General features: G+C 38.6%; 4 protein-coding genes across 9 annotated transcripts; 3 read left to right on the plus strand and 1 right to left on the minus strand.

Annotated features, from left to right (window-relative positions):
• Positions 1 to 3,670: 3,670 nt before the first annotated feature.
• Positions 3,671 to 11,105, plus strand: LOC18099704 (uncharacterized). The gene is given in 14 exon segments (XM_024602160.2): positions 3,671 to 4,050; positions 4,326 to 5,706; positions 6,114 to 6,332; positions 6,431 to 6,654; positions 7,038 to 7,112; positions 7,715 to 7,786; positions 7,875 to 7,973; positions 8,261 to 8,332; positions 8,408 to 8,522; positions 8,959 to 9,027; positions 9,189 to 9,477; positions 9,587 to 9,671; positions 10,387 to 10,599; positions 10,602 to 11,105. Coding segments are annotated over 14 exon segments (3,255 nt in total). The 5' UTR covers positions 3,671 to 3,915; the 3' UTR covers positions 10,809 to 11,105.
• An 811-nt stretch (positions 11,106 to 11,916) lies between these two features.
• LOC7494706 (uncharacterized) lies at positions 11,917 to 14,453 on the minus strand. Of its 3 annotated transcripts, none has more exons than XM_052452773.1 (7): positions 14,308 to 14,453; positions 14,011 to 14,128; positions 13,733 to 13,891; positions 13,493 to 13,539; positions 13,280 to 13,367; positions 13,084 to 13,197; positions 11,917 to 12,305 (listed from the first exon to the last, which is right to left on the minus strand). In XM_052452773.1, the coding sequence occupies exons 1-6, from the start codon at positions 14,443 to 14,445 to the stop codon at positions 13,085 to 13,087; spliced, it is 663 nt and encodes a 220-aa protein (XP_052308733.1). In that variant the 5' UTR covers positions 14,446 to 14,453; the 3' UTR covers positions 11,917 to 12,305; position 13,084. The 3 variants fall into 3 exon arrangements, with proteins under 3 accessions (XP_052308733.1, XP_052308734.1, XP_052308735.1); XM_052452774.1 differs by having other exon boundaries at positions 11,917 to 12,320; XM_052452775.1 differs by having other exon boundaries at positions 11,917 to 12,554.
• Positions 14,454 to 14,689: 236 nt separating this feature from the next.
• On the plus strand, positions 14,690 to 17,294 carry LOC18099705 (uncharacterized protein At5g43822). 4 transcript variants are annotated; one of them, XM_024602162.2, is made up of 6 exons: positions 14,690 to 14,832; positions 14,928 to 15,046; positions 15,135 to 15,320; positions 15,794 to 15,850; positions 16,323 to 16,387; positions 16,917 to 17,294. In XM_024602162.2, exons 1-6 carry the CDS (start codon positions 14,701 to 14,703, stop codon positions 16,958 to 16,960), a joined length of 603 nt encoding a protein of 200 aa, XP_024457930.1. In that variant the 5' UTR covers positions 14,690 to 14,700; the 3' UTR covers positions 16,961 to 17,294. The 4 variants fall into 4 exon arrangements, with proteins under 4 accessions (XP_024457930.1, XP_024457934.1, XP_024457933.1 ...); XM_024602166.2 differs by lacking the exon at positions 16,917 to 17,294 and having other exon boundaries at positions 15,774 to 15,850; positions 16,252 to 16,387; XM_024602165.2 differs by lacking the exon at positions 16,917 to 17,294 and having other exon boundaries at positions 15,774 to 15,850.
• Positions 17,295 to 19,181: 1,887 nt separating this feature from the next.
• LOC7485648 (U-box domain-containing protein 44) lies at positions 19,182 to 23,344 on the plus strand. The gene is made up of 4 exons (XM_002306950.4): positions 19,182 to 19,718; positions 20,218 to 20,787; positions 20,926 to 21,235; positions 21,519 to 23,344. Exons 2-4 carry the CDS (start codon positions 20,233 to 20,235, stop codon positions 23,105 to 23,107), a joined length of 2,454 nt encoding a protein of 817 aa, XP_002306986.1. The 5' UTR covers positions 19,182 to 19,718; positions 20,218 to 20,232; the 3' UTR covers positions 23,108 to 23,344.
• Positions 23,345 to 23,706: the final 362 nt, after the last annotated feature.

Here is a 23,706-nt window from a genome sequence, read left to right on the forward strand (position 1 = left end):
TTTGGGGTTTAAGGTTGGGAAAATGGGGAACTGGGGAGTAAGGATTGTAACTTTTGTAAGGGTGTTTGAAAATCTAGGACTCGGGAGGGTGTTCTGTTGATGATATAAGCAGCAGATTTCACAGCCTCACCCCAATAAAATTTTGGCATGTTCATACCAAAGAGGGAAGCACGTACTACCTCTAATAGTTGTCGATTTTTCCGCTCAGCTAATCCATTTTGTTGTGGAGTATAGGTGCATGAGGTCTGATGGCGAATTCCATGGCTGCGTAGAAAGTTCCCAAGAGACACAGCTACAAACTCGGTGCCATTATCAGACTGCACCACACGAATTTGTTTTTGATACTGAGTTTGTATCATTCTATGGAATGTCTGGAAAGCTAGACACACATCATTCTTATGTATAAGTAAGGATACCCAAGTCATTCTCGTGCATTCATCAATAAAAGTCACAAAATAACGAGAGCTAGAAATTGCAGGAACCTTTGTAGGACCCCAAACATCAGTGTGAATGACCTCAAATGGTTCTGAACTTTTATTCAAACTTGGAGAATAAGAGATACGGTGACTTTTAGCCAGTTCACATGTATCACAATGAAAATCCAATTCATTAATACCAGAAAAGAGTACTGGTTGTAGTTTCTTTAGATAACCAAAAGAAAGATGTCCTAATCTACGATGCCATAGCCACATAACTGTCTGAGCCTTGTCTCTGCTACTAACATGATTTGCCTGACTGATTTTTGATTCTCTATTATCTGTTAATTCCAAGTAGTAGAGTTTGCCCCGTCTAACACCATAGCCAAGAATCCTCCGTGTTAGAATGTCCTGAAAGACACAAAAGGAGGGCCAAAACGTTACAGTACAATGAAGAGTGGATGTAATTTAGCTAACAGATAACAGATTATATTCAAGAGAGGGAACAACAAGGACAATATTGAGTGTGAGTGTATTTGAAAAAATAACAGATCCTTCCCCAATAACAGGGGAGGTATTACCATTGGCTGTGGAAATAATTGATTGAGAAGAAGGGAGTATGGATTGTAATTGTCTAACGTCTCTCGTCATATGTTCAGATGCACCTGTATCAATAATCCAAGTTTTATCCTTATAATGTGCAGGGAATACAGATACTTTACCAACTTTACTAGGATGAGCAATATTTGCTGTAGGCTGCTGGTGATCTTCTGTTGATGTTGTCATAGCTCTTGCAGAGATCTTTTTTCGAGGTTTCTTTGAGAAATCCCACCACTCGGGATAGCCAATAATCTCATAACACCGCTGTTGTGAATGACCTTTTTCCCCACAATGAGCGCAGACCAGGTTGTTAACCTTTCTGGATAATTGAGTGTTTCGTTTGCTGGCTGATTCATATGATGATCCTTGTCGAGGAGTGTTGGTTAGCATAGCTAAATTCTCAGAGCTTGGATGATAACTTCCCATGGTTTGTCTTTGCTGGTATTCTCTCCTGACATATGCGTATGTGTTCTCCAAATCAAGTTTTGGATCTTTGCGCAAGATTTCGCCACAAACCTGATTAAATTCAGAATCAAGTCCACTCAGAAAAATATGAACTCTAAGCCTAGCCATTGCGGAGTGTAACTGAAGTACCCCTTCAACTGTTCCTTCCTGAGATTTCGTCCTGTGATCAATTTCTTGAAAGATAGCAACAAGTTCATTATAGTAAGTTGATAAGGGGCGGCCATTCTGTTTGGTAGAGAAAGATCTTTGGTTCAATTCAAAGATACAGGTTTCATCTGATCCATCATAAAATGTTTTTGATACGGCCTCCCATATTTCTTTGGCTATAGACAGGCGAATAAATCGTTGCATTAATGCTGGACTCATTGCGTCAATGAGCCAACTTTTTACTCTGTGATTTTCAGTAATCCATGCTCCAAGATTGGGATCTCCAACTTCTGGTTTTGTTGTTTCTCCCGTGAGATATCCAGCTTTGTTGCGAGCCCCTATACGCATCTCCATGAGTTGAGACCATAATGAATAGTTGGTCTCATCAAGGATGACTCCGGTTGGGAAGGTAGAGTTATCTTGATGTACAATAATCTGTTGTGTTGGTGTTGGAACAATTGAAGTTGACATGTCTGCAGCCATAGAAGAAAAAAAATACCAGATAAAGAAGAAATCAAATAACTTGTGAGTTACGTTTCAGAAATATAGAGGATTCTGTTTCGTAGAATAAGAACAACAGCTTGATACAGATTATTTTTTTTTCGTAAGAGAAGGGATTCGAGGTTCGTATTCGGTTTGGTTTACTGCAGATGTCTTTGGAATTGAGTCTGCTCTGATACCATGTAAACAATAGGGTTTCTGTAATATTACTTCGCTATATTTATTCTTCTCCACATGAGGCAATATATATAGTTACACTTCAGAGACAGAATAGGAAAAATATAGAGTAGATAAGCAGGAAAGTTATTTGTTCCTATATGTATACAACTACGAATCAATCTAGGATTCCTATATATATACAAATACGAATCAATCTAGGATTAATACAACTCATGCGCACAGATAATAAATTAATCATGATTTTAGTAATTTAGTTTATTTTTTCTTACCAAGATGGACAAAGATTGATGCATAACACCTCCAATTTTTTTTTTATTATAGTTTTGGAGACTTTTCAATGTTTAAATAAATATTTTTTTAAAAAAATGCAATAAATTTTTTTAAAAAACCTTTGAAAATAAATATACCATAAAAATATAGATTTAAAACCCTTTCTTTCGAGAATCTAATGAGTCTTTATAACTCATTCTTCTTATTCTGATAGCATTTAACTCTCAAGATGGGGCTGGTATGGTCACCAAGGTCAGATCTAGAGCTGTTCCCGACTTGTCAAATAAAAAATATATAGACTCAGCTCTTAACTGAGCCCAAGTATATTAGATCTATCAGTTTACCAGATTCTTATATATTTAGGCTCAATATGTAGTTAAACTCAAATATATTGGGTTATTTTTCGGTCTTTGATTTCTTTAAATGAAAATTAAAAAAAAATTACAAATAAAAGTAAAACTCGCTCATCCTTGGTTAATAAAAAAAGAGATAATTAAATATTTAATTTTTTCTCCAATACAATATCTACAAAAGACAAACGAATTAAATTATTTTACAATACAATAACTAATTCAGGAAGTAGTTTTGTAGGGAGACAAAAAACCTTTTCTTTTCCTTATCAAAGATTAAAAGTTTTTTACAAAAATAGGATTTTAGCATTGTTATTAAATATCAAATAGGGTTTGAAAAAACTGTCATACTAAACTTGATTTAAATGTTTTAATTTAAATTATTTTTTATATTAATTCTGTTAAATTTAAGTGACTCACGATCTAGTTTATTTAATCAAATTTAATTCAAAATCAGTTGGGTTAAAATTAATAAATTAAAAAAATTAAAATAACTTCATTGACTCTATAATCCAAATCATTTTCTAGATTAGACACCAAATTGTGTCTGACAATTATGGATTTTAGACGTTTACATTGATTATTAGAGCAAAAACCCGGAAATCACCTGACCAGAAAACCGGCCACAAATTGGGCTAAATTGAAAACACCAATTCCTGAATACGGTACATTTTTGGATTTTAAGAAGAAAAGCGGGGCGAATTCATAAAACCAAGCAATTTCTCTTTGTTTTTCTTCCAACACCAAACTCATCCTTTTGCTTGCTTTCTTTTCTTGTCGATTTGGGAACATAAAGTTTGCAAAAAAAGCTCTCCTCTTCCTTTTAATTAACTAAATTCCCCAATTCAATTCCAAACTCCAATAAACTCCCAATTGCTCTCCCCGATACAACCACCAGGATTTATAATTTTTTTTTTTTTTTACTTTACCTCCTTTCTTCTTCAATTCAATTCATGTGATCTACTAAATCGGAGGAGGAAATAGAAATGGCGCTGCCAAACATGGATGTATTCGAAGCTTACTTCAAGAGAGCTGATTTAGATGGAGATGGAAGAATTAGTGGAGCTGAAGGTTTTTCTTTCTTTCAAGGATCCAATTTGCCCAAACAAGTCCTTGCTCAGGTCATCTCTCCCTCCCTCTCTCCCTCTATATTCTGTTGATTTTTGTTTAAACTTCAGAATTTGAATTGTTATTAGTGAATGCCTTATGTTCTGTTGAATCGAAATTATGTTTAGGTTATTTGTTAATTAGATGCCTGATAGTGAAAAAGTTTATTTCTTTATAAAAATTTGATTAAATTGGGTCAAAGCTTTTTTTTTGGAATATTATATGTGAGAATTTGTTATATTTAATTGGAGATTATTGTTTTTTTTTTCTTTTTTTGATGTGGGTGCAGATATGGATGCATGCTGATCAGAGTCGCAGTGGCTTCCTTGGCCGGCCGGAATTTTTTAATGCTCTTAGACTTGTAACTGTTGCACAGAGTAAGCGAGATTTGACACCGGATATTGTCAAGGCGGCATTATATGGGCTAGCTGCAGCTAAAATCCCACCACCGCAAATTAATCTTCATGCCACAGCGGGGCCTCAAATGGCTGCGGCTTCAACTGCCCTGCAGATGGGTGCTGGTACCCCAACAGCATCTCAAGGTTTTGGCTTTAGAGGACCAGGAGTTCAAACGGCTGTGCCTCAAATGGTTGCTTCTTCTGGCCCACAGATGAGTGCTGTTGCCCCAACAGCGTCTCAAGGTTTTGGCTTTAGAGGACCAGGAGTTCAAACGGCTGTGCCTCAAATGGTTGCTTCATCTGCCCCACAGATGGGTGCTTTTGCTCCGACAGCGTTGCAAAGTCCTGGATTTAGAGGACCAGGAGTTCCAAATGCTAGTATGAACCCACAATACTTTCCACAGCAAAGTCAGACAATGAGACCACTTCAGGGTGTCCCTGCTGGAACTGCTTCCCGTCCACCTCAGGGTATGCTTTCCAGTAATCTTGGGGGTCCATCATCAGTAATGCCTACTGGAACTGCTTCTCGTCCACCTCAATTCATGTCTGGTGGTACTGTTGGCTCCACTCCCAGTGTATCAAACCCGAACATCTCAAATGATTGGCTTGGTGGAAGGACTAGTGGAGCTCCACCTGGCCCTGGAGGTGTCCGGCCATCTACATTGACCACTACTCAGCCACGACCTCTAAGCACGGTTTCCTCCCAGCCCACTGCTAATGATTCTAAAGTCCCGGTTGTTTCTGGAAATGGGTTTGCCTCTAATTTGTTTTTTGGTAGTGATGTATTTTCTGCAACCGCTGCTGCAACAAAACAGGAACCCTCTCTGCTGTCTGCTACTGGTGGTGCACAACCTCCGGTTAAGTCGGGCTCACTTGATTCACTGTTGAAAGCTGTTAGCACACCATCCTCATCTTCCAGTGTCCCAGTTTCTAGCGGCACCTGGGCCCAGGGCCCAGTTAAGTCCAGCTCACTTGATTCGCTTCAGAGTGCTTTTGCAATGCAACCTCTAGGCGGCCAGCCTCAGCGGACCCAATCATTACTGAGCTCCGGCCCACATGTTTCAGCTTCAAGTTCTGCCTCAATTGTGTCACCTGGCATTTCAGCTGGAGCTGGAAATTCTTCTGATAACTCACAGCTTTCATGGCCAAAGATGAAACCAGCAGACATTCAAAATTATACTAAAGTTTTTATGGAAGTAGATACTGACAGAGATGGAAGAATCACTGGTGAGCAGGCACGGAATCTTTTTCTGAGCTGGAGGTTACCAAGAGGTAATGGATTTTCATTTTCCACATGGCAATGGACTCTCTGTGGATTAAGCATTATAAAGTGTTCATTGCAAATTAACCATATTGTTTAGGATCCTTCCAATGGGGGGAGTCAAATTGCTAATGGGACATTATTTTAGGATATGTTTTTTCTAGACTTTTTAATTTGATTTAGGTTTTTAGACTGTATAGTTTCATTGGTGCAGTGTAATGCTTTGTAAGCTATTGCCTGAGAACCTTGTCTGACATTGATTTGGGATGATAGTTTCTCCAGGCTGTACAATTGATTTTGGATATGATTGAGATGAATCTTTAGTGTTATATGTGTATTGCTGCATAAGAACCTTGTGCAGATCTCCTTTTCTTTTCTGATTGTTTATGCTTATTAAGTCTTTATCTTCCTCTTGCAGAGATTTTAAAGCAGGTCTGGGATTTATCTGATCAAGATAGTGATAGCATGCTTTCTTTGAGGGAATTCTGCTTTGCCCTTTATTTGATGGAGAGGTACAGGGAAGGCCGTCCTCTTCCAGCAGCTCTTCCAAATAATGTTTTGTATGATGAGACCTTGTTGTCAATGACAGGTCAACCCAAAGTTGCTTATGGAAATGCTGCGTGGGGTCCCAGTCCTGGTATGGGTTACAATTTCTTCAAAAAGGTCTTTTATTTCTCATTCTTTCCTTTCTTGTGGATGAGATTTTCTTGATGTTCCCATTCTTCTTACGATTAGGTTTTGCACAGCAGCTGGGGATGGGTGCCCGACCTATGGCTCCTATCCTTGGTATGAGGCCACCAGTTCCAGTAAATGCCCCCCAGCCTGATGCTGCAATGGCCAACAATCAGCAGATGTCAGGAGTGCCAGTCTTGGAGGATTCCTTTTTGAACCAACATGAAGGTGGAGAGCAGAATTCAGCAAACTCAATGACTCAAGATGGAACAGCCTCAGAGAAAAAGGCATCATGCTCTGCTCTTTTGATTCACACACCAAAATATTGTTTGAATTGGATACTTTTTTTCTTTTGGATTTTGCTCGAACCCTTTTAACTTCCCTAACCACAGCAGAAGGAATTTCTATCTTAGTCTGAACTGTAACATTTGGATGTCAAGACCTAAAAGAATACCACTTTGATTTGGTCCAGAAAAATAAATTTTCCATTGCTTTTAATCCAATTTGCTAATTGTTTGGTCATAGTTTTTCATCTAATTCCATCTGTTTAGTTGTCATCTCTTTTTCCGATGTTATTTTGCTCGTCATATTTTTCTTTGCACCTGAGGAGACACATATATTTTTGAGATTCATTATGAAAGTTCAATGAATATGTTAATATTTGGTGCAGATTGATGAAGCAGAGAAGCTGATTTTGGACTTCAAGGAGAAGATTGAGTTTTACCGTTCTAAAATGCAGGATCTTGTGAGTAGCTGCTGTTCTCAACCCCCCCCCCCCCCCCTTCCTATTTGTTTTTGGTTTTCTTTTCATTGATACCCAACTTTTGCCAATATTTGATGCATGAAATCAAATATGTGATGAAAATCCCAAGTCTTAAAAAAAGGGTGTTTCAGACCTGGCCCGATGCTCATTGACTTTATATGTGGTGTTTGGTGACACAGTAGTGTGTTGGGTGGAAAGGAGTTCAGTGATAATGAGACAACAAGATCTAGGTCGAATATCAACAAGAATCTGGTGCTGCTTGTTTGCTTCAACGACCATTTAAGATCATTATTTATCATTGGAGAATGTAGAGTAATTACAGAAGTAGTTCAAACAGATGCTCTTGACCGAAAAATTGTGTCTTCTATGAATGTTATTCATTAGGATATTTCAGTTCATGTTATTTTCTTCCCCTTGATCATCAACGATTTTAATATGTCCACTGTGCAGTATGTCTGTTGATAAAGAAACAATTAGGATTCAATCAGTCTGTCATCCTTTCTGAAAAATATAGCATCCTAATGGATTTGTTCGTAAATTACCCTTCTCATTTTTTTTTCTTTCTTTCTTGTTGTGTATGCCAGGTTCTATATAAAAGCAGATGTGATAATAGGCTAAATGAAATCACAGAAAGGGCTTTGGCTGATACACGAGAGGTATTCTTTGAAATATAAAGAATCTGGTCTCTATCGTTCATAACAACGTGACTTCTATGGTGTTCTATATTGACAAATTACATAACAGGCAGAGTTGCTGGGTAAGAAATACGAAGAGAAGTACAAGCAAGTTGCAGAAGTGGCATCTAAATTAACAATTGAAGAGGCAACATTTCGTGACATTCAGGTAAGAACTGTACTTTTTTAAAGTAGTGATGAGCCGGGTATTATTCCCTCTCTGTAAGCCTTTTGGAATGTCAATACTTCGTAGACAAGCCCTCTCCCTTCTCTCATTATATGTGTAGAAACATGTAGTTCTACAAACAGCACATACACTTGTATGCACGAGTTACTGAACTGATTTCACCAAAGCTAATTTTAAACAAGTGGATTTCATGCACTTTCTGCCCCATTACCTGGCCAAAGTGGACAGCTCATGACTTCATGATAAATTTTCTCCTGTGTAACATTTAGGAGAGAAAGCTGGAGTTGCATCAAGGAATAACTAACATGGAACAAGGTGGCAGTGCAGATGGTATTCTTCAGGTAAATTGTAACAATCTTACTGTGGTGTGTCATTGGAGATTTTATCCAACACTCATCCTTTGGTGCTATTTATAGGTTCGTGCTGATCGTATACAATCAGACCTTGATGAGCTATTAAAGGCTTTAACTCAACGCTGCAAGAAACATGAACTCACTGTTAAGTCAACTGCAGTGATTGAGCTTCCTTTCGGTACCGTTACTCCTCTTTATTTCGTGTCATAGTGCCTGCTTTTTGCTTCTGAGTTCTTAAAATAGCAGTCATGCTGTGCTTTACATTTCATTAAGCCCTTCCCTTCCCAGCTCAAAGAAAAGAGTTTGCTGCTTGATGTGTTTTTGAAAAGCAAAAGCAGGCTAGCTCTTTCTTAAATAATGTAATAACTGATGCATGTTGAATTCTATTCCTTAAGAATACCCTGTTTGGATCCAATTCTTGGAGAAAATTTTCGATTAACAAGATCAATGATGCACTTATTTTTATGTGGCACATTGTAGGATTTTTTCAAGTTGTTTATTGTTCAATGTGTGGAATATTTTTGTTGTATTTGGTTTTTCATCAACTTCTGAATGAATTAGTTCCTGTTATGGTTCCTTTCATTGTTTATTTATTTATTTTTGCTATTCTCAAGGCTGGCAACCAGGAATTCAAGAGGATGCTGCTACTTGGGATGAAGATTGGGACAAGTTTGAAGATGAAGGTATGCTTTACCTCCCTAATGTGGAACTATTTATCACAGCTTATGCTTCATTTCTCCTTTTACATCTCAAATAAATTGCGTGAACTGAGTGGATTTTTCTCATGAATATTGAACACATTTAGTAGGAATTTATTTGTGCAACATATCATTTCCACTTTCAGGGTTTTCCAACGAGCTCACTGTTGATGTGAAAAGTGCTCCTGGTCAAAAGGAGAGAGCATCTGTAGATGATAGTTTAACCCCTGATTCATTATCAAATGGTGATGGGAGGTCAGGGATTTTCACCGGCAAACATGTACTTGAGAGTGAAGCTGCTTATAACCACAGTGAAGATGAAATGGCAAGAAGCCCTCAAGGCAGTCCAGCTGGAAGGTCTGCGTCAGAAAGTCCATCTCAAGACTTTTCTGATGTTTTTGCCAAGAGTACTGAAGCAGATATAGATACACATAGGTACAGCCATCGATTTGTTTCTATGTTTTTGACCTATATGCTCTTACTTTAATGCTGATTGTTGGCCTACTTCATAATGATAATGAACTTTTTATATTTCCGGCAATAGAAGTTTCGATGAATCAATTTGGGGTGCTTTTGACACAAATGATGATGTGGACTCAGTCTGGGGATTTAACCCTACAGGCAACAAGGTGAGTCCAAAATTCCTGAATCACTCTTTATTCTTCTGCAATTGATCATGGATACATGTTGGATATCCAAATCTGTAGCTTACTGAAGAACATTCTATGCAGTTATTACTTCTTTATAGATCACTTTATCCAACTTGTACCTGATATTGATTTAACCCACACAACTATGATTGTTGTAATGCTCTTACGATTTAAGGCATGCTCTTGTAATTACCATCATGTTTGCACGTAGGGTGCATACCTTAGCCCATGCCACTATCCTTAGGTTTCCATGTTTTCAGACATAGGTCTCTGGTGGAAGTGAACCTATTGGCCAATCCACAGGTTTTAGCATCCAATGAGATATGAGATATCTAGATGCTTATTTATTGTCGATGTAGTCAGTTGAGCTTTGTGATATATGCCATGTGCTATTAGAGAGTTTGTGCTGAAACCATTAAATTAGGGAAGCTTAATAAGTTGGTTAGAAGAAAGCCAAACTGTGAGTTTTTTTTTTAAGTTTTGGTATCTCTAACCTTACCCTTAAATTATGAACATATTTCATCCTTGATTTCCCATTTCAGTAAGCTCATATTGCTATTTGTTATCTGTGATTGTATTTTTTTCCCTAGCCTCCTATTAGTATCGCAGCTTATTGGTTTTATATTGTATCAAACCACTAGGTTGTCAGTTTGGTAGCTCGCAAATATTAATTCACATGCACTGTGTCATATAGCAGGCATCGTCGGAGAATGAGGGAGGTTTCTTTGGATCTGATGATTTTGGTCTAAAGCCTATAAGAACGGGATCCACATCCCCTGCAAATACTATTCAGAAAAATAGTATATTTTTTGAAGAATCTGTTGCAGGCTCCCCAATGTCAAGATTTAGCAACTCTCCAAGGTACAGTGAAGCAGGGGATCATTTTGACAATTACTTGAGATTTGATTCCTTTCCTTCAGCATGACTGAAGGTGGATTTTCACCACAAGAAAAGCTTACAAGGTTCTACCCCATAAACAGCTCGAAAGATTTTGGCCATAGTCGTGCATTCTCTTCATTCGATGACTCAGATCCATTTGGCTTCAGTGGCACCTTTAAGGTTTCATCAGACAATCAAACTCCCAAAAAAAGTTCTGACAATTGGAGTTCTTTCTAGCGGTATTGGTCTCTCTCTCTCTCTCCCTTGTAAAATTTCTTTATTTTGTTTAGGGTTTTTTGACCGTTGTCAATTTTTTGTTTGTGCTGTATAGATTGTGTTAAAAAGCTGTGTTGTTGTAAAGTTATTCATTATGGCCTTGCTTCATTTTTGTGCTGAGGTATAAAAAAGACATGCTACCGTTTCTGGGGGCATCCAGATCGAAATATAACGCTCTTGTTCTTTTGAGTGACAAATTCTTGAGACCATTAAAAACTGGGCAGTATGAGAAAACAATGGTGGCGAAATTTCATGTTCTTTCCTCTTTTTCATCAAGTCAAATGTTTCATATTGCGTTTTACTTGAAGTTGCTTCAACGTGACATTTATAGTACGGCTGTATGATTTATTTGGCTTTCCCTTTTCTTTTATTTTCTTATTTAATTTTTGGTGCTATGAATTGCTTAACAGTGCAAGTAAGACCATAAACAACAGTTTGGAGGCTTGTGGCCTTCCCTAGGGTCGTAGGGTCGAAATGACTACGTGCTTCCTTGGATATTTTTTGCCATCCGAGTTGCCGTGTTTGGTCGGAGAAATAAAAACATGAAATAAATGTTTCTATGTTTTAAAGTGAATTTTTGTTCAAGGAACAACTCGCCTGATATCTTTGCTATTTCAGTTTCTTCTATGTTCAACTTGATTCCGGCTAATTTCTGAGGAAAAGAAAGATTCTCTGCACTTTTAATTTTCTTTTCCTTGGAAAAAGTTACATAAAGGCCTGGTGGCAATAAATATTGGAAATGCATGTAATCAGTACAAAATTTGCAGTCCATGACTGTCCCTTTTCTTTCTGATCATCGCGGCACCATGCTCGAACAGCTATGTTCCAAAAGAGTTTAATTTGGAGGCGGCCAAATCTTTGCCTGCCGACAGCACATTCAATCAATCATCGAGGCTTGAATTTACCACGATTATTTTCTCATTGACACCATCTCGGGGCAAAAGCATTGGTTTTTTATGCTTTTCACTAGATCAGTCGATTTAAGAACATGGGCCGTGAAACGTGCTAAAAGGACTACTGGGCATCATGTATCTTCTTGCGTGCGCACAGAGTAGAGGGAACGACGAGAGAGATAAAGGTGCATTAGATATGATACAAGTGATTTCTGGGCAGAAATTCTCACATGAAGTGGCCAGATTTCTCAGACTATAAATCCATTAAAAAATTAAAAAGAAACAAAGAAACAAAATTGTGAGATTATTGAGCTCAACTACAAAATAGTAAAATATGGGTGTAAAAGAAGCCACAAAGGATGAAGAGCAAAGAATTCAATTCTGCATCAAATTGGAAGGAAGCTCCAATAGGATTCTCCAGCTCCTCTCTTTGGTGCTTTCTTCTTGAAAGACCCACATCTATGATCCTTAGTGGTCATTACCTGGGCAATTGCATCCTTTAATCACACATCTATTGGCAACCCAAAGAATCCCTAGTTGCACATCTTTCAACATCATAGACGACCTGCAGAAACACAAGCTACGAGTCTGATCACCAAATCTGCTGAGATGAATGTTAATAAAAAATTGGGTTTAATGCCAGCACATAAGAAAAAAGAGTGGCAGCTTCATGGTACAAAGAGTTCACTAAATGATAAATATATAACTCCTGCTTGATATTGCTTCACAGTTGTCATCATTTCTGGATTGCAGGACTTCAAGCAGATAAAGCAGCCTCTCTACTAGTAAGCTAAGGCAAAATGGTTTTCCAAACCTGCACACCAGTTGAAAAAGCCCCTTCACCTTTCTCTAATAATTAGGTAAGCTTTATAGCTCTAACCTATACAAGGAAGAGGTTTTGATGTGCTTTTTTTAGGTTAGGATGCTGGATACGGGATCCTCGCCGCAGGCTAAATCAACATCAAGCAAGAGAGGGCAGCATCTAGAAGCTAAAGGTTGGGATAGCAAGAGAATGCTTTGCTTCCCCTTTCCACGAACTCTTTTGGGGGGGGGGGGCATTCAGTGAGGCAAAAACAAATATGCCACCAAGTATCTGCCTCTGGCATTTGTTTCTTTCTGGGGCATGGAGTTAATTCAGAAGAGTGCTACGGATGCTAGTTGGTGTCCAACTCCCCTATCCTGATCCAGTGGACAGGAGCAAATCATGCATGCGCATAGTTGCTAGGGTTGGACACCACAAGTGTCATGGGCATTTCTCTAATACTAACATGTGGCCAGATATCCAAGGGTATGGGGCAATGAGCAAGAGCAATCAATAATTTCAAAGTCATAATTACAGATACCTTAAGGAACAGACACCATGCCATCCTTTTGGTGATCTAGTTCTTTGCGGACTCTATCATAAGAGGATAGCATTGCGGATCGCATGTTTGCTATTTTTACAAGTGTCTCCAGCGCTGCACAACAATTGAACTTTCAGAATTGGTCAGACACTTAGTTTTCACTATTGCCATAGCCAATTTGTGTTTAGTCATGCACCTGTCTCAAACGACAACTGGGCAGCTCGAAGCTTTGGGGAAATCAGAGTCCCAAACATAGACAGTAATTTGGCTCGCTCCTTTTGAACCTACAAGAAAAAAAATCGAAAACACAAAACAACTCCTTTGAGCTCATTTACATTTCAATAAGCAGTAGATATCGAATTATACCACCAAATTCAATCCAAAACCAACAAAACTATAAGACACCCACTTGGTCATCAACGTCAAGTTGAGCTCCACTCTCGGAGGTTTTTTCTTCTGCACACACAAATCGGAAGAACAATAGAGAGCCCACCAAGGAGATATCATTAAAAAATTACAAACAGCTCCAAAAAGCAACAGATAATTATCCCCGATAACTGGTTAAGAAACACTTCCATTTTACACACATTTACATCGCTTACAAAACACAACTACAACCACTTCCATGTACAGGGAAACAACATAATACCAGAAAGCTGGGAATCGCCGCGATGTCGGAGCTGTAAACTGCCAGATTTCCCTGGCAACTTATCCTCTCCCAATTTCTGCTCCTCGTAACACTGTTTTCCATCAGCCACCGATGCCCATTTACGCAAGATAAAGCGCGGTTGAGCCTCCATAGAATCAACTACACCACCAAATAATCTCATGAAAAATAAAAATAAATATGATTTAATTAATGAATATATATATATATATATATATATATATATATATATATATATATATATAGCCATTATATCATACCATCTTCTTGATCTACTTGAACTGAAGTGGCAGCGGAGTGTAATTTATGGTCCAATAAAGCCCCATTTATTCGTGAAGCCCCCATCGACTGCCGAGCAATCGCTAAATCCAGCCATCCCTAAAACCACCACAAATTCATCTCAATTTCTAATTTTTTTACAGAAATTGCACACCTAATTAGAAATATAGCCATGATCATCGAAATTTAGTCTCCATTTTATCAAAATTAAACTAGAATCTAGATTAATTATTAATATATTACAAAAAAAAATAAAAAATATTAATAATACAGTTTACCTGGCGAAGGGTAGAAGATAAGGAATCTAGCAGAGTCAAATAGCTATCCGTCGAATCCATGAATCGTAGAACATCTTCATCTCCTACGACTTTTCGTACTTCGATTTCAAAGCCCGTTGCTTCTTCTTGTTCTTCCATCAGAGTGAGCTGGACCTTCTTCCTCGGTTTCTGAGCTGCTATAATTGTTTCTGATTGGATTCTGGATCGGATCGAAGATAAAATGCAATCTAAAGTTTGTGGGAGTTATTGCAATGTTTAGAAGTTTAGGGGGTGTTTTGTGATATTAAAAAATGTGAGACCAGACGGCGACGTTTTGTAAGTTATTCAAGTGGTTTAAAAAGCCGCTCTCGTCGTCGTGGTGGATGTGGGGTTTAAAGTTTGAAGCTTTTAGCCATGGAGGGATTGGTGAAGAAATATCAGCAAAGATTTAGAAAAGTGAGAGGATTAATGGAGGAATGGGAACAGCTTCAATCTCGATTAATCTCTCAATTTAGTAACGCTTCTGCTATTATTGAGAGGTTAAAGGTAATTGTTGTTGTTGTTATGATAATTAGTTTGTTAATTATTGTTAAAATTAGATTACAATTTTGAAATTATCTGTTTTTAATTATGATGATTAGGTGATTGGAGATTGTAATAATTATGGTAATTTGAAGAGTGTGGATGGAATTGTAGATGCAGTGGTGAGAAAGCAGCTCGAGTCTTTGCAGACCATTTTGCTTTCCATGAATAAGACTTTGTATTTTTCTTTTTCTTGTTAAATTTCTTAACTTTTTTATAAATTTCATTTCTTGGGTCGAATTTATATACACACACATATTTTGCAGGGAAGAGTTTCGCGGTGTGGTTTTGACAATTGAGAAGATGTATAGGGATGGTAGACAGTTAGTTAAAGGGGGTGGAGGTTCTAATCAGTTGAATGTGAAACAATTGCGGCAACGAATTGGGATTAAACCATGTCTCGCTGACTGTCTAGATGGGCTTATGATTCTTCATGAAATGCATCAGGCTGAGTATGTGATGTTCTTTTGTCTAAAATCTTTACATAGGTTTGGCATTGGCTATTCTTTCTTGTATGAGTGCTTGGTCGGGTCAAATAATTTTGTGTGTTCAAGTGGCCTTTGATATGCTTCAATCTGAGTACTTGACAAAATTTCATTCTTTTGTCTAAAATCTGTACATGGCTTTGGCTATTCTTTCTTGTCTGAGTGCTTGCTCGAGTCAAAGATTTTTGTGTTCAAGTGGCCTTTTATATGACAGAACTCTTTTAAATGAATGTTACTGCAATATAAAAAGGGTGAATATGAAATTACACGATCCAAGATTGTTGTAAGCATCAATGGTAGATCAGTTATAGCAATTGGGACGCATGATTTATCTTGATATGCCGATCATCTAATTAGTAGCATCCAACAATGTGTTGCATTATCGTGTTTGGAGTAGTTGTATTGTTGAAATCAGAATAGCTCATCTGATTTTCTGGCAGATACCTGCTTAAATCATCAGTTGTTTCAGCACTTTCAGCGCTCACCTTGAAACCCAGGTACGCCGAGTTCCATTCTTTAAAATGAGAACAACTTTATTTCTCTTGAATTCTTAGGGAACTTCTGTTGTGAATTGTATTACTCAGGTACATCGAGATTCATTTCTTAAAATGATTTCTCTTAAATTCTTAGGAAACTTCTGTTGTGAATTACATTTGTGGATATCTTAAGGTTTAGATATGAAATCTGAGTGGAAAAATGTACTTAGCACTAGATCTTAGTCACTTTTGAGCTTTTGTAGAACAAATACAGAAGAGAAGAAATAGCTGATATGTTTTTCCTTAACATCGGCCCTATTCCCCATCTTCCTATTGATCCTAGGTTATAATATACTATATATTTATAATGTATTTTCCTGTCCTTCTGTTTATTTTACGTGTTTTTGCATTCATGCATGCAGATATCTTCGTATGTCTGCTAATGACTTTACAATCCAAGGGTTATAAACATACTGGCTTGGCTATATTGCAGTTCCAGTGATCTTGGTGCGCTGCAACAACTCTTGATTGATCAGCCTAATATCCCCAAAGAGGAAGGTAGGTAGCATATAATGAAGTGTATGCTCGAGTTTTTCTAGGCTGATGTAATATAGTCCTCTGTCTCTCTACATATGATATATTATACGATTAATTTTAGTTGCTTTTTTTTTTTCAAAGCTAATTGTTTATAATTCCATCTATATCCACCAAAAGGAATTAGTATATAGATGAAATATTAAGTCGAACATTATGGTAAACTGAGACACTGATAAGTTGCCAGGATGATATTGCCAGTGGGATCTCGGAACAGTTGAATCACTATCCATATTCTTTGGGGCTTGGTGGCAGATCATTTAAACAGTTTTAGCAAAGATTAATTAAGCTAATCTGATGATTGGTTCTGCAATAAAAAGACAAAGTCCTGCTACTTAACCCTTTTATTTAGTTAAGAACATCCTGAGTAGACTTGCTCAAAGTGTTTCCGCTTTTATTGATGCTCACCTCTTACTCCATAAGCATCATTGAATTGCTATTCTTTCTCATTATCAAATATTTCCACTGACTAGTTTCTGTTTCTCTAATGCAGTACAAGTCATCTTTGAAATTATTTTTGCGGAAGAGATCTGTTAACTCCCTTCGTGGTTGCTGATAAGAGTCTGTGTGGAAACCCGGTAGCAGCATGTAGATGGAGACACAGGAGTGAGTCTCCATCTTCCTACCAATATAACTCGTCATCTATCAAAGCACATGTGGAATTCTCGATCCATCGTCCCAGAGAAAACCACTCAAAAGCTTTCTTCTAGAGATGCCTCTCCTACAATTCAAATGATGATAGAAGATGCCGATACACAAACGCAAACAATTTTATTTCTTGTATTAGAAATACGCTACCATGGACGTGTTGTATATTTTTCTAAGGTCAGTAACCCATGTGTGGGTGCAAGCTCAAGGCCAAGTTTTTCAAGTCTCCCTACACTGACAATCTTGACTCGATTACAACAAGTTTTTCAAGTCTCCCTGCACTGACAATCTTGACTCGATTACAAGTAATTCCACTATTGGTGAAACTTTTTTTCTTTGTGGAAGAAAAGAGCTAGCCAATCTGAAGCTTAAGCCTTGGGTATTGGACACGATAGAATTCAAAGTCCTGCAGTGTACGCATGGGTCCATGCATCACCTTTGGTTTGGAAAGACAGTAAGAAAAATACACTAGAAAAACCAGACGAACTTGACTTGGGAATAGCCTATGAGAATAGCCATGCACATCATTCATGAATTTTGCATTATTATTGAAGGCATTAAACACAAACGTTGCGTTCATCTATCCAAAACTTGTTCCAATTGGAAGCATCGCATTTTTCATGTCCTGTGTTGTTGTTTCTGCTACTGGTGTCTTGTGGCTGCACTTGGCTAACCCTTACTAGCATCAGAAGGCTTGTCTTTGCTTGAGAGTGGATGGTGGAGTCACTACAGCGATCTCACTTCACGTTGTTGCAGGTGGCTTGGTATAGCTTGCAATCAGGCTGGAAGCATCATTGACATTTCTCCAAATTCAGAGTTCCTCAAGATGGGAAATAAGTTTGGGAAGATGAACTTTTCTTAATTCTTAAACCTTGTCCGTCTTGGCCTGGCCAACCATGAGCTCATTTGGAGCATCTCACCTCAAATTTCTTTCCTTCCAAAACTCAGGTACCTCAACTTGTCCTCGAATAATCTAACATGTGAGCTAGTCTTCACTTGGAAACCTCAGCCAATTAGTTGATCTTGATTTTTCTTTCAATCATTTCTTCACTTCCATCCCTCCAGAACTTTGCAATCTTAAGAATCTGGTCTTTGAACTTGTCCCAAAGCATCTTCATTGGTCCAAAACACATTCACTTGGCACTTTGTCATTTGGCAGATTTGTTCTTGGTTTAAACATTATCAGTGGCTCGATTCCTACTATACTGGCCATTTTAAGCAAGTTGACAGCTCTGGACCTTTCTCGCAACTACATCAATGGGTCCATCCTATCATCTTTGGAAGATTGTAATAATTTAAACTTCCTGGGTTTGAGCTACAGAGTAATTTAAGTGGAAAGATGCCTTCCCATCTATATCATTTGATCTATTTACTCTGTCAATTTACACCCTGTTTTCTCATACTGCTTACCTTCAAAATCCAAGAGAAATACTCATTCCTCAAAATATTTCTTACCATCATCACCATTTCACTCTCTTTTTTCTCGGATGTTATTCTCTGCCTCGATGTAAGGTTAAGACCACCCAAGTGGAGCCAACATCTTTAGAAATGAAGACTTATTTTCCATACGAAGACATCATTGCAGCGACGGAGGACCTTGACCTCAAATATTGTATCGGATCCACTGGTTATGGGAGTGTCTACAAGGCACAACTTCCAAGTGCACAAGTAGTTGCCTTGAAGAAACTTCATCATCGAGAGGCAGAGGAGCATGGTTTTAACAAGAGTTTCAAGAATGAGGTGAAACTGCTCACAAGCTTTATGGATTTTGTGTACACCAACGAAGCATGTTTCTTGTTTACAAGTCCATGGAAAGGGGAAGAACAGGATCAAAGACAGTGCTCACCCGTTATCTTTTTTGCATCATGATTGCAATCCACAAAAAAAGTTTGCTGACCGGTTGGGATGGAAAAAGCAGACCGCTGCTGCTACTGGTGGTTGCTAGAGTGCAAGAAAGTTCTATCTCTACTGGGTCCAAGCGCAGGAAAAAAAAAAAAAAACCAACGAGTTTTCAAAATTCCCTCTTATTGCTTAATTTACACAAGCTGTAGTTAAGGTGGTTGCTTAGGTTCCCTCCTCTAATCATATGGGTTCAACAAACAATAAACAGGCAAGAAACCTAGAAATCCAGCCTGTTTTCGGACACTAGTCACATGGGATCCACTTCCACCCTTCTTGTTAAGGTTAATCTTCATAATTAAAACTCAAAACCTCTCTCCCTTTCGTCAACTAAAAGTTAAAAAATAAATAAAAATAAAGACTCTTTCGTTTTGGTCAACCTTCTCTACTTTTATGCCTCATGATCGTTTTCACTCGTTTTTTGTTTGGTTCTCCTTGTTGCCTTCTCCTTTCTTCTACTACCATACTATTCAATTTCAAAATAATAAATAAAGAAAGAAAAAAATATTATTTTTTTTACTCCCTCTCCCTCTCCCTCTCCCTCTCCTTCCTCTCTGTTTGGTACCAATATTATTTTCCCATTTCGAATAAGATAAAAGAAGAAAAATAATAGAAGTTGAAGCAACCTGCCCTTATGGATTGTCCAATTCTTCTCGAGCTACTTGTTGAATTGCAAACAAAAAGGAGGGGAAAGGGTTTTTGGAATAGCTGTTAAATTGGAGACCTTTTGATAATTAACGGCGGATAGGTATGGCTGTATGAATTTTGTGAATTCAATTAACTTGTTTGGATTATCAATTAAGAGTTTTGGTGATTCCAGTAGACCCTTTTTTTGCCCATCTCAGCTACTGTACTTCTTGATGTATTCTTTGTTTCCCCTTGTCTTTCTTCTTTTTGCTGCAAGTGTTCGCTGCTAGGATAGATAATTGAGGAAATTTGGAGAATTAGAATTGGTAACTTTCCATTCATTTATCACTAAATTGGAAGGGAAAGGTTAGTTTTTGCTTTGTGTAGGCAGCTCTTCAACGCTTTGCTTGTTCAACTGTTATCAGTAGATTGGAAGGAAAAGGTTACTTGGAATGCTTGCTTGCTTTCTTTCTTTATTGTGCTTGATGCCTTTTTTCTTGGAATTGGGCCAATTTAATCTTCTCGATGTGCTTTTACTACTGCTTTGTTGATGGAATGCTATGGCTATGGGCAAAACTAAGTTTGGTGATTGCTGACGGGACACTGCTTTGTTGCTACAGGTTTATTTAGATCAGATGGCTGAAAGCTGGGATGGAAGTTATGATCATGGTAGTCAATCGGATGAAAGTTATCAGTTTGAGAGACTCCATGTAGAGCCTATTTACGATGCATTTGTTTGCCCTTTAACAAAGCAAGTTATGAGTGATCCTGTCACCTTAGAAAATGGTCACACTTTTGAACGCGAAGCGATAGAGAAGTGGTTCAAGGAATGCAGGGAGAGTGGAAGGAAGTTGGTTTGCCCTTTGACACAAAAAGAATTGAGAAGCACAGAACTAAACCCCAGCATGGCTTTGCGGAACACCATTGAAGAGTGGACTGCTAGGAATGAAGCTGTTCAACTTGATACGGCAAGGAGATCTCTAAACCCGGGCACTCCAGAGAGTGATGTTTTGCATTCTTTGAAGTATATACAATACATGTGTCATAAGAGCCGGTCAAATAAGCATGCTGTGCGCAATGCTGATTTAATACCTATGGTTGTTGAAATGTTGAAGAGTACCAGTCGTAGAGTCCGGTGCAAAGCTTTGGAAACGCTTCAGATTGTGGTCGAGGATGATGCTGATAATAAGGTCGTGCCAGGTTTGCTTGTTATTTCTGTATAGCTTCGATGACATCACCAGAGTTATGTGTTGCGGTATAGCTTCCATGACATCACCAGAGTTATGCATTGTCTGTCTCCTGATAACCGAATCTTCCTTGTTTTGCAGGCAATACTGGCTGAGGGTGACAACGTGCGGACAATAGTTAAGTTTTTGTCTCATGAGCAATCCATAGAAAGGGAGGAAGCTGTCTCATTGTTGCTTGAGCTCTCAAAATCCGAAGCCTTGTGCGAGAAGATTGGTTCAGTCAATGGAGCAATTCTCATACTTGTTGGAATGATAAGCAGCAAATCAGAAAATCTTTCAACTGTTGAGAAAGCTGATAAAACACTGGGAAATCTGGAGAAATGTGAAAACAATGTACGGCAGATGGCTGAAAATGGCAGACTGCGACCTCTTCTGAATCAAATTCTTGAAGGTACGTCCTCGGAGCTCAATGTTTCAATGATTTTTGAATTTCATGCAAGTATTAGGGGGGTCCTTAGCTTATGCACCTGTACGATCTTTTTTAAAAATTGTAATCTGGAGGTAGTAAAAGCCATAGAAATTGCAAAATTCAACTTGGTATTTAAAAAAGTTGGTGTCAGGCGTTTGTACTCTAAATTGTGGTATCGTCGATGGTTAGACCCAGATGCATTCATCTGATCATATACAAATGCCATATTGCATTGATTAATGTAACCAGAATGGAAATGCTGCAGGCCCACCAGAAACTAAACTGTCTATGGCTTCATACCTGGGTGAGCTGGTCATGAACAATGACGTGAAAGTCCTTGTTGCAAGAACTGTTGGTTCATCTTTAATCAATATTATGAGAAGTGGTGATATGCAGTCAAGAGAAGCTGCCTTAAAAGCTTTGAATCAAATTTCTTTTCACGAGGCAAGTGCCAAGGTTTTGATTGAGGCCGGAATTCTTCCTCCTCTTGTCAAAGACCTCTTCACAGTCGGCACCAATCAGCTTCCCATGCGTCTCAAAGAGGTCGCGGCAACAATTCTCGCCAATGTTGTAAACTCAGGCGATGACTTTGATCTGATTCCTGTTGGACCTGACCATCACTCTCTTGTTTCAGAAGACATGGTGCATAACCTCCTCCATCTAATTAGCAACACTGGTCCAGCTATTGAGTGCAAACTTTTGCAGGTTCTTGTTGGGCTGACTAGTTCTTCATCTACTGTTTTAAATGTTGTTGCTGCCATTAAAAGCTCAGGAGCTATCAACAGTTTGGTTCAGTTTATTGAGGCTCCCCAGAGGGATTTGCGTGTAGCTTCCATAAAACTTCTCCAGAAAGTCTCTCCACATATGGGCCAGGAATTAGCTGATGCTCTCTGTGGCGTGGTGGGCCAGCTAGGAAGCCTTTTCAAAGTTGTAGCAGAAAACATAGGAATCACAGAAGAGCAGGCAGCTGCTATTGGCCTTTTAGCTGAGCTCCCAGAGAGGGATCTGGGCCTCACTCGGCAGATGCTAGATGAAAGCTCCTTTCCACTAATCATCTCCAGAGTGGTAAAGATCCAACAGGGTGAGATTAGGAGTGCCCGCTTTATGACACCATTTTTTGAAGGACTAGTACGGGTTCTATCAAGGGTCACATTTGTGTTGGCTGATGAACCAGATGCCATTAAGCTCGCCCGTGAGCACAATCTCGCAGCTCTTTTCATCCAACTGCTTCAGTCCAACGGACTCGACAATGTACAGATGGTCTCTGCCATGGCATTAGAGAACTTGGCTCAAGAGTCCAAAAATTTAACAAGATTGCCTGAGTTGCCGCCTCCTAATTTATGTGCCTCAATCTTTTCGTGTTTTAGCAAACAGCCTGTCATAAGTGGATCGTGCCGGCTCCACGGAGGAACATGTTCCCTAAAAGAAACATTCTGTCTTCTGGAAGGACAGGCTGTTGAGAAGCTGGTAGCTCTTTTAGATCACACAAATGAGAAAGTGGTTGAGGCAGCACTTGCAGCAATCTCTACTTTGTTGGATGATGGGGTTGACATTGAACAAGGGGTGGCGGTGCTGTGTGAGGCAGAGGGAGTTAGACCTATACTTGATGTTTTGCTGGAGAAACGGACAGAGAATCTGAGAAGGAGGGCAGTTTGGGCTGCTGAGAGACTTTTACGAACTGATGACATAGCATATGACGTTTCTGGAGATCCAAACGTGAGTACTGCACTTGTTGATGCCTTCCAGCATGCTGACTATCGGACACGGCAGATTGCTGAGCGTGCCCTGAAACATGTCGATAAGATACCCAACTTCTCTGGCATCTATCCAAATACAGGTCAGACCGCTTTCTGATCCAGGAGCTGTATGTAATCCACCCTTTGTCCAGAGCCATTTATGGTTATGGTAGCGTTAAGCTGCTGGTAGTTATTGATGTAAACCGATTTCTCGTTTGTAGAGGATTTCGAAAATTTTCACTTCTTTTCTTTCTTATTTTTTCCCCCATCTTTTCTTCCATTTTTTAATACGGTTGCATGTATTGTACTAGCACCAAGAGTGGGATATTGGTTATTTTTCATTTCAGGCTTCCAACATCATGGTTCTTTAACGTTTTATATTTCGCAGATCAACCAGCACTCAATGTTTCTCAAGTGGATGAAAAAAACCTGAAACAATACTGTTTCCGGGAATCGGGTTAACATCGACCCTAGGTCGGGTCTTGTAGTCCTGAAAGTAATGGCTTCCCAATAAATATTGTTCTCTGTTCGTGAAATACTTAACCTTTGAGAATTGAAAGGCAGCTTAGGTAAGCAACCGTCTTACAATTTTTTAACAATATCCTCAGAGGGAGGGGGCTTGTGCAGGAGCAGAACTGTTGAGTTTATGCAAAGTATCTTAACCTTATTTTTTATGGAAAAATTCAAGCATAGACGAAGTACTGATGCAACGAACTC

This window comes from Populus trichocarpa, chromosome 5, assembly GCF_000002775.5.
Source record: "Populus trichocarpa isolate Nisqually-1 chromosome 5, P.trichocarpa_v4.1, whole genome shotgun sequence".
NCBI classification, from domain to species: Eukaryota; Viridiplantae; Streptophyta; class Magnoliopsida; order Malpighiales; family Salicaceae; genus Populus; species Populus trichocarpa.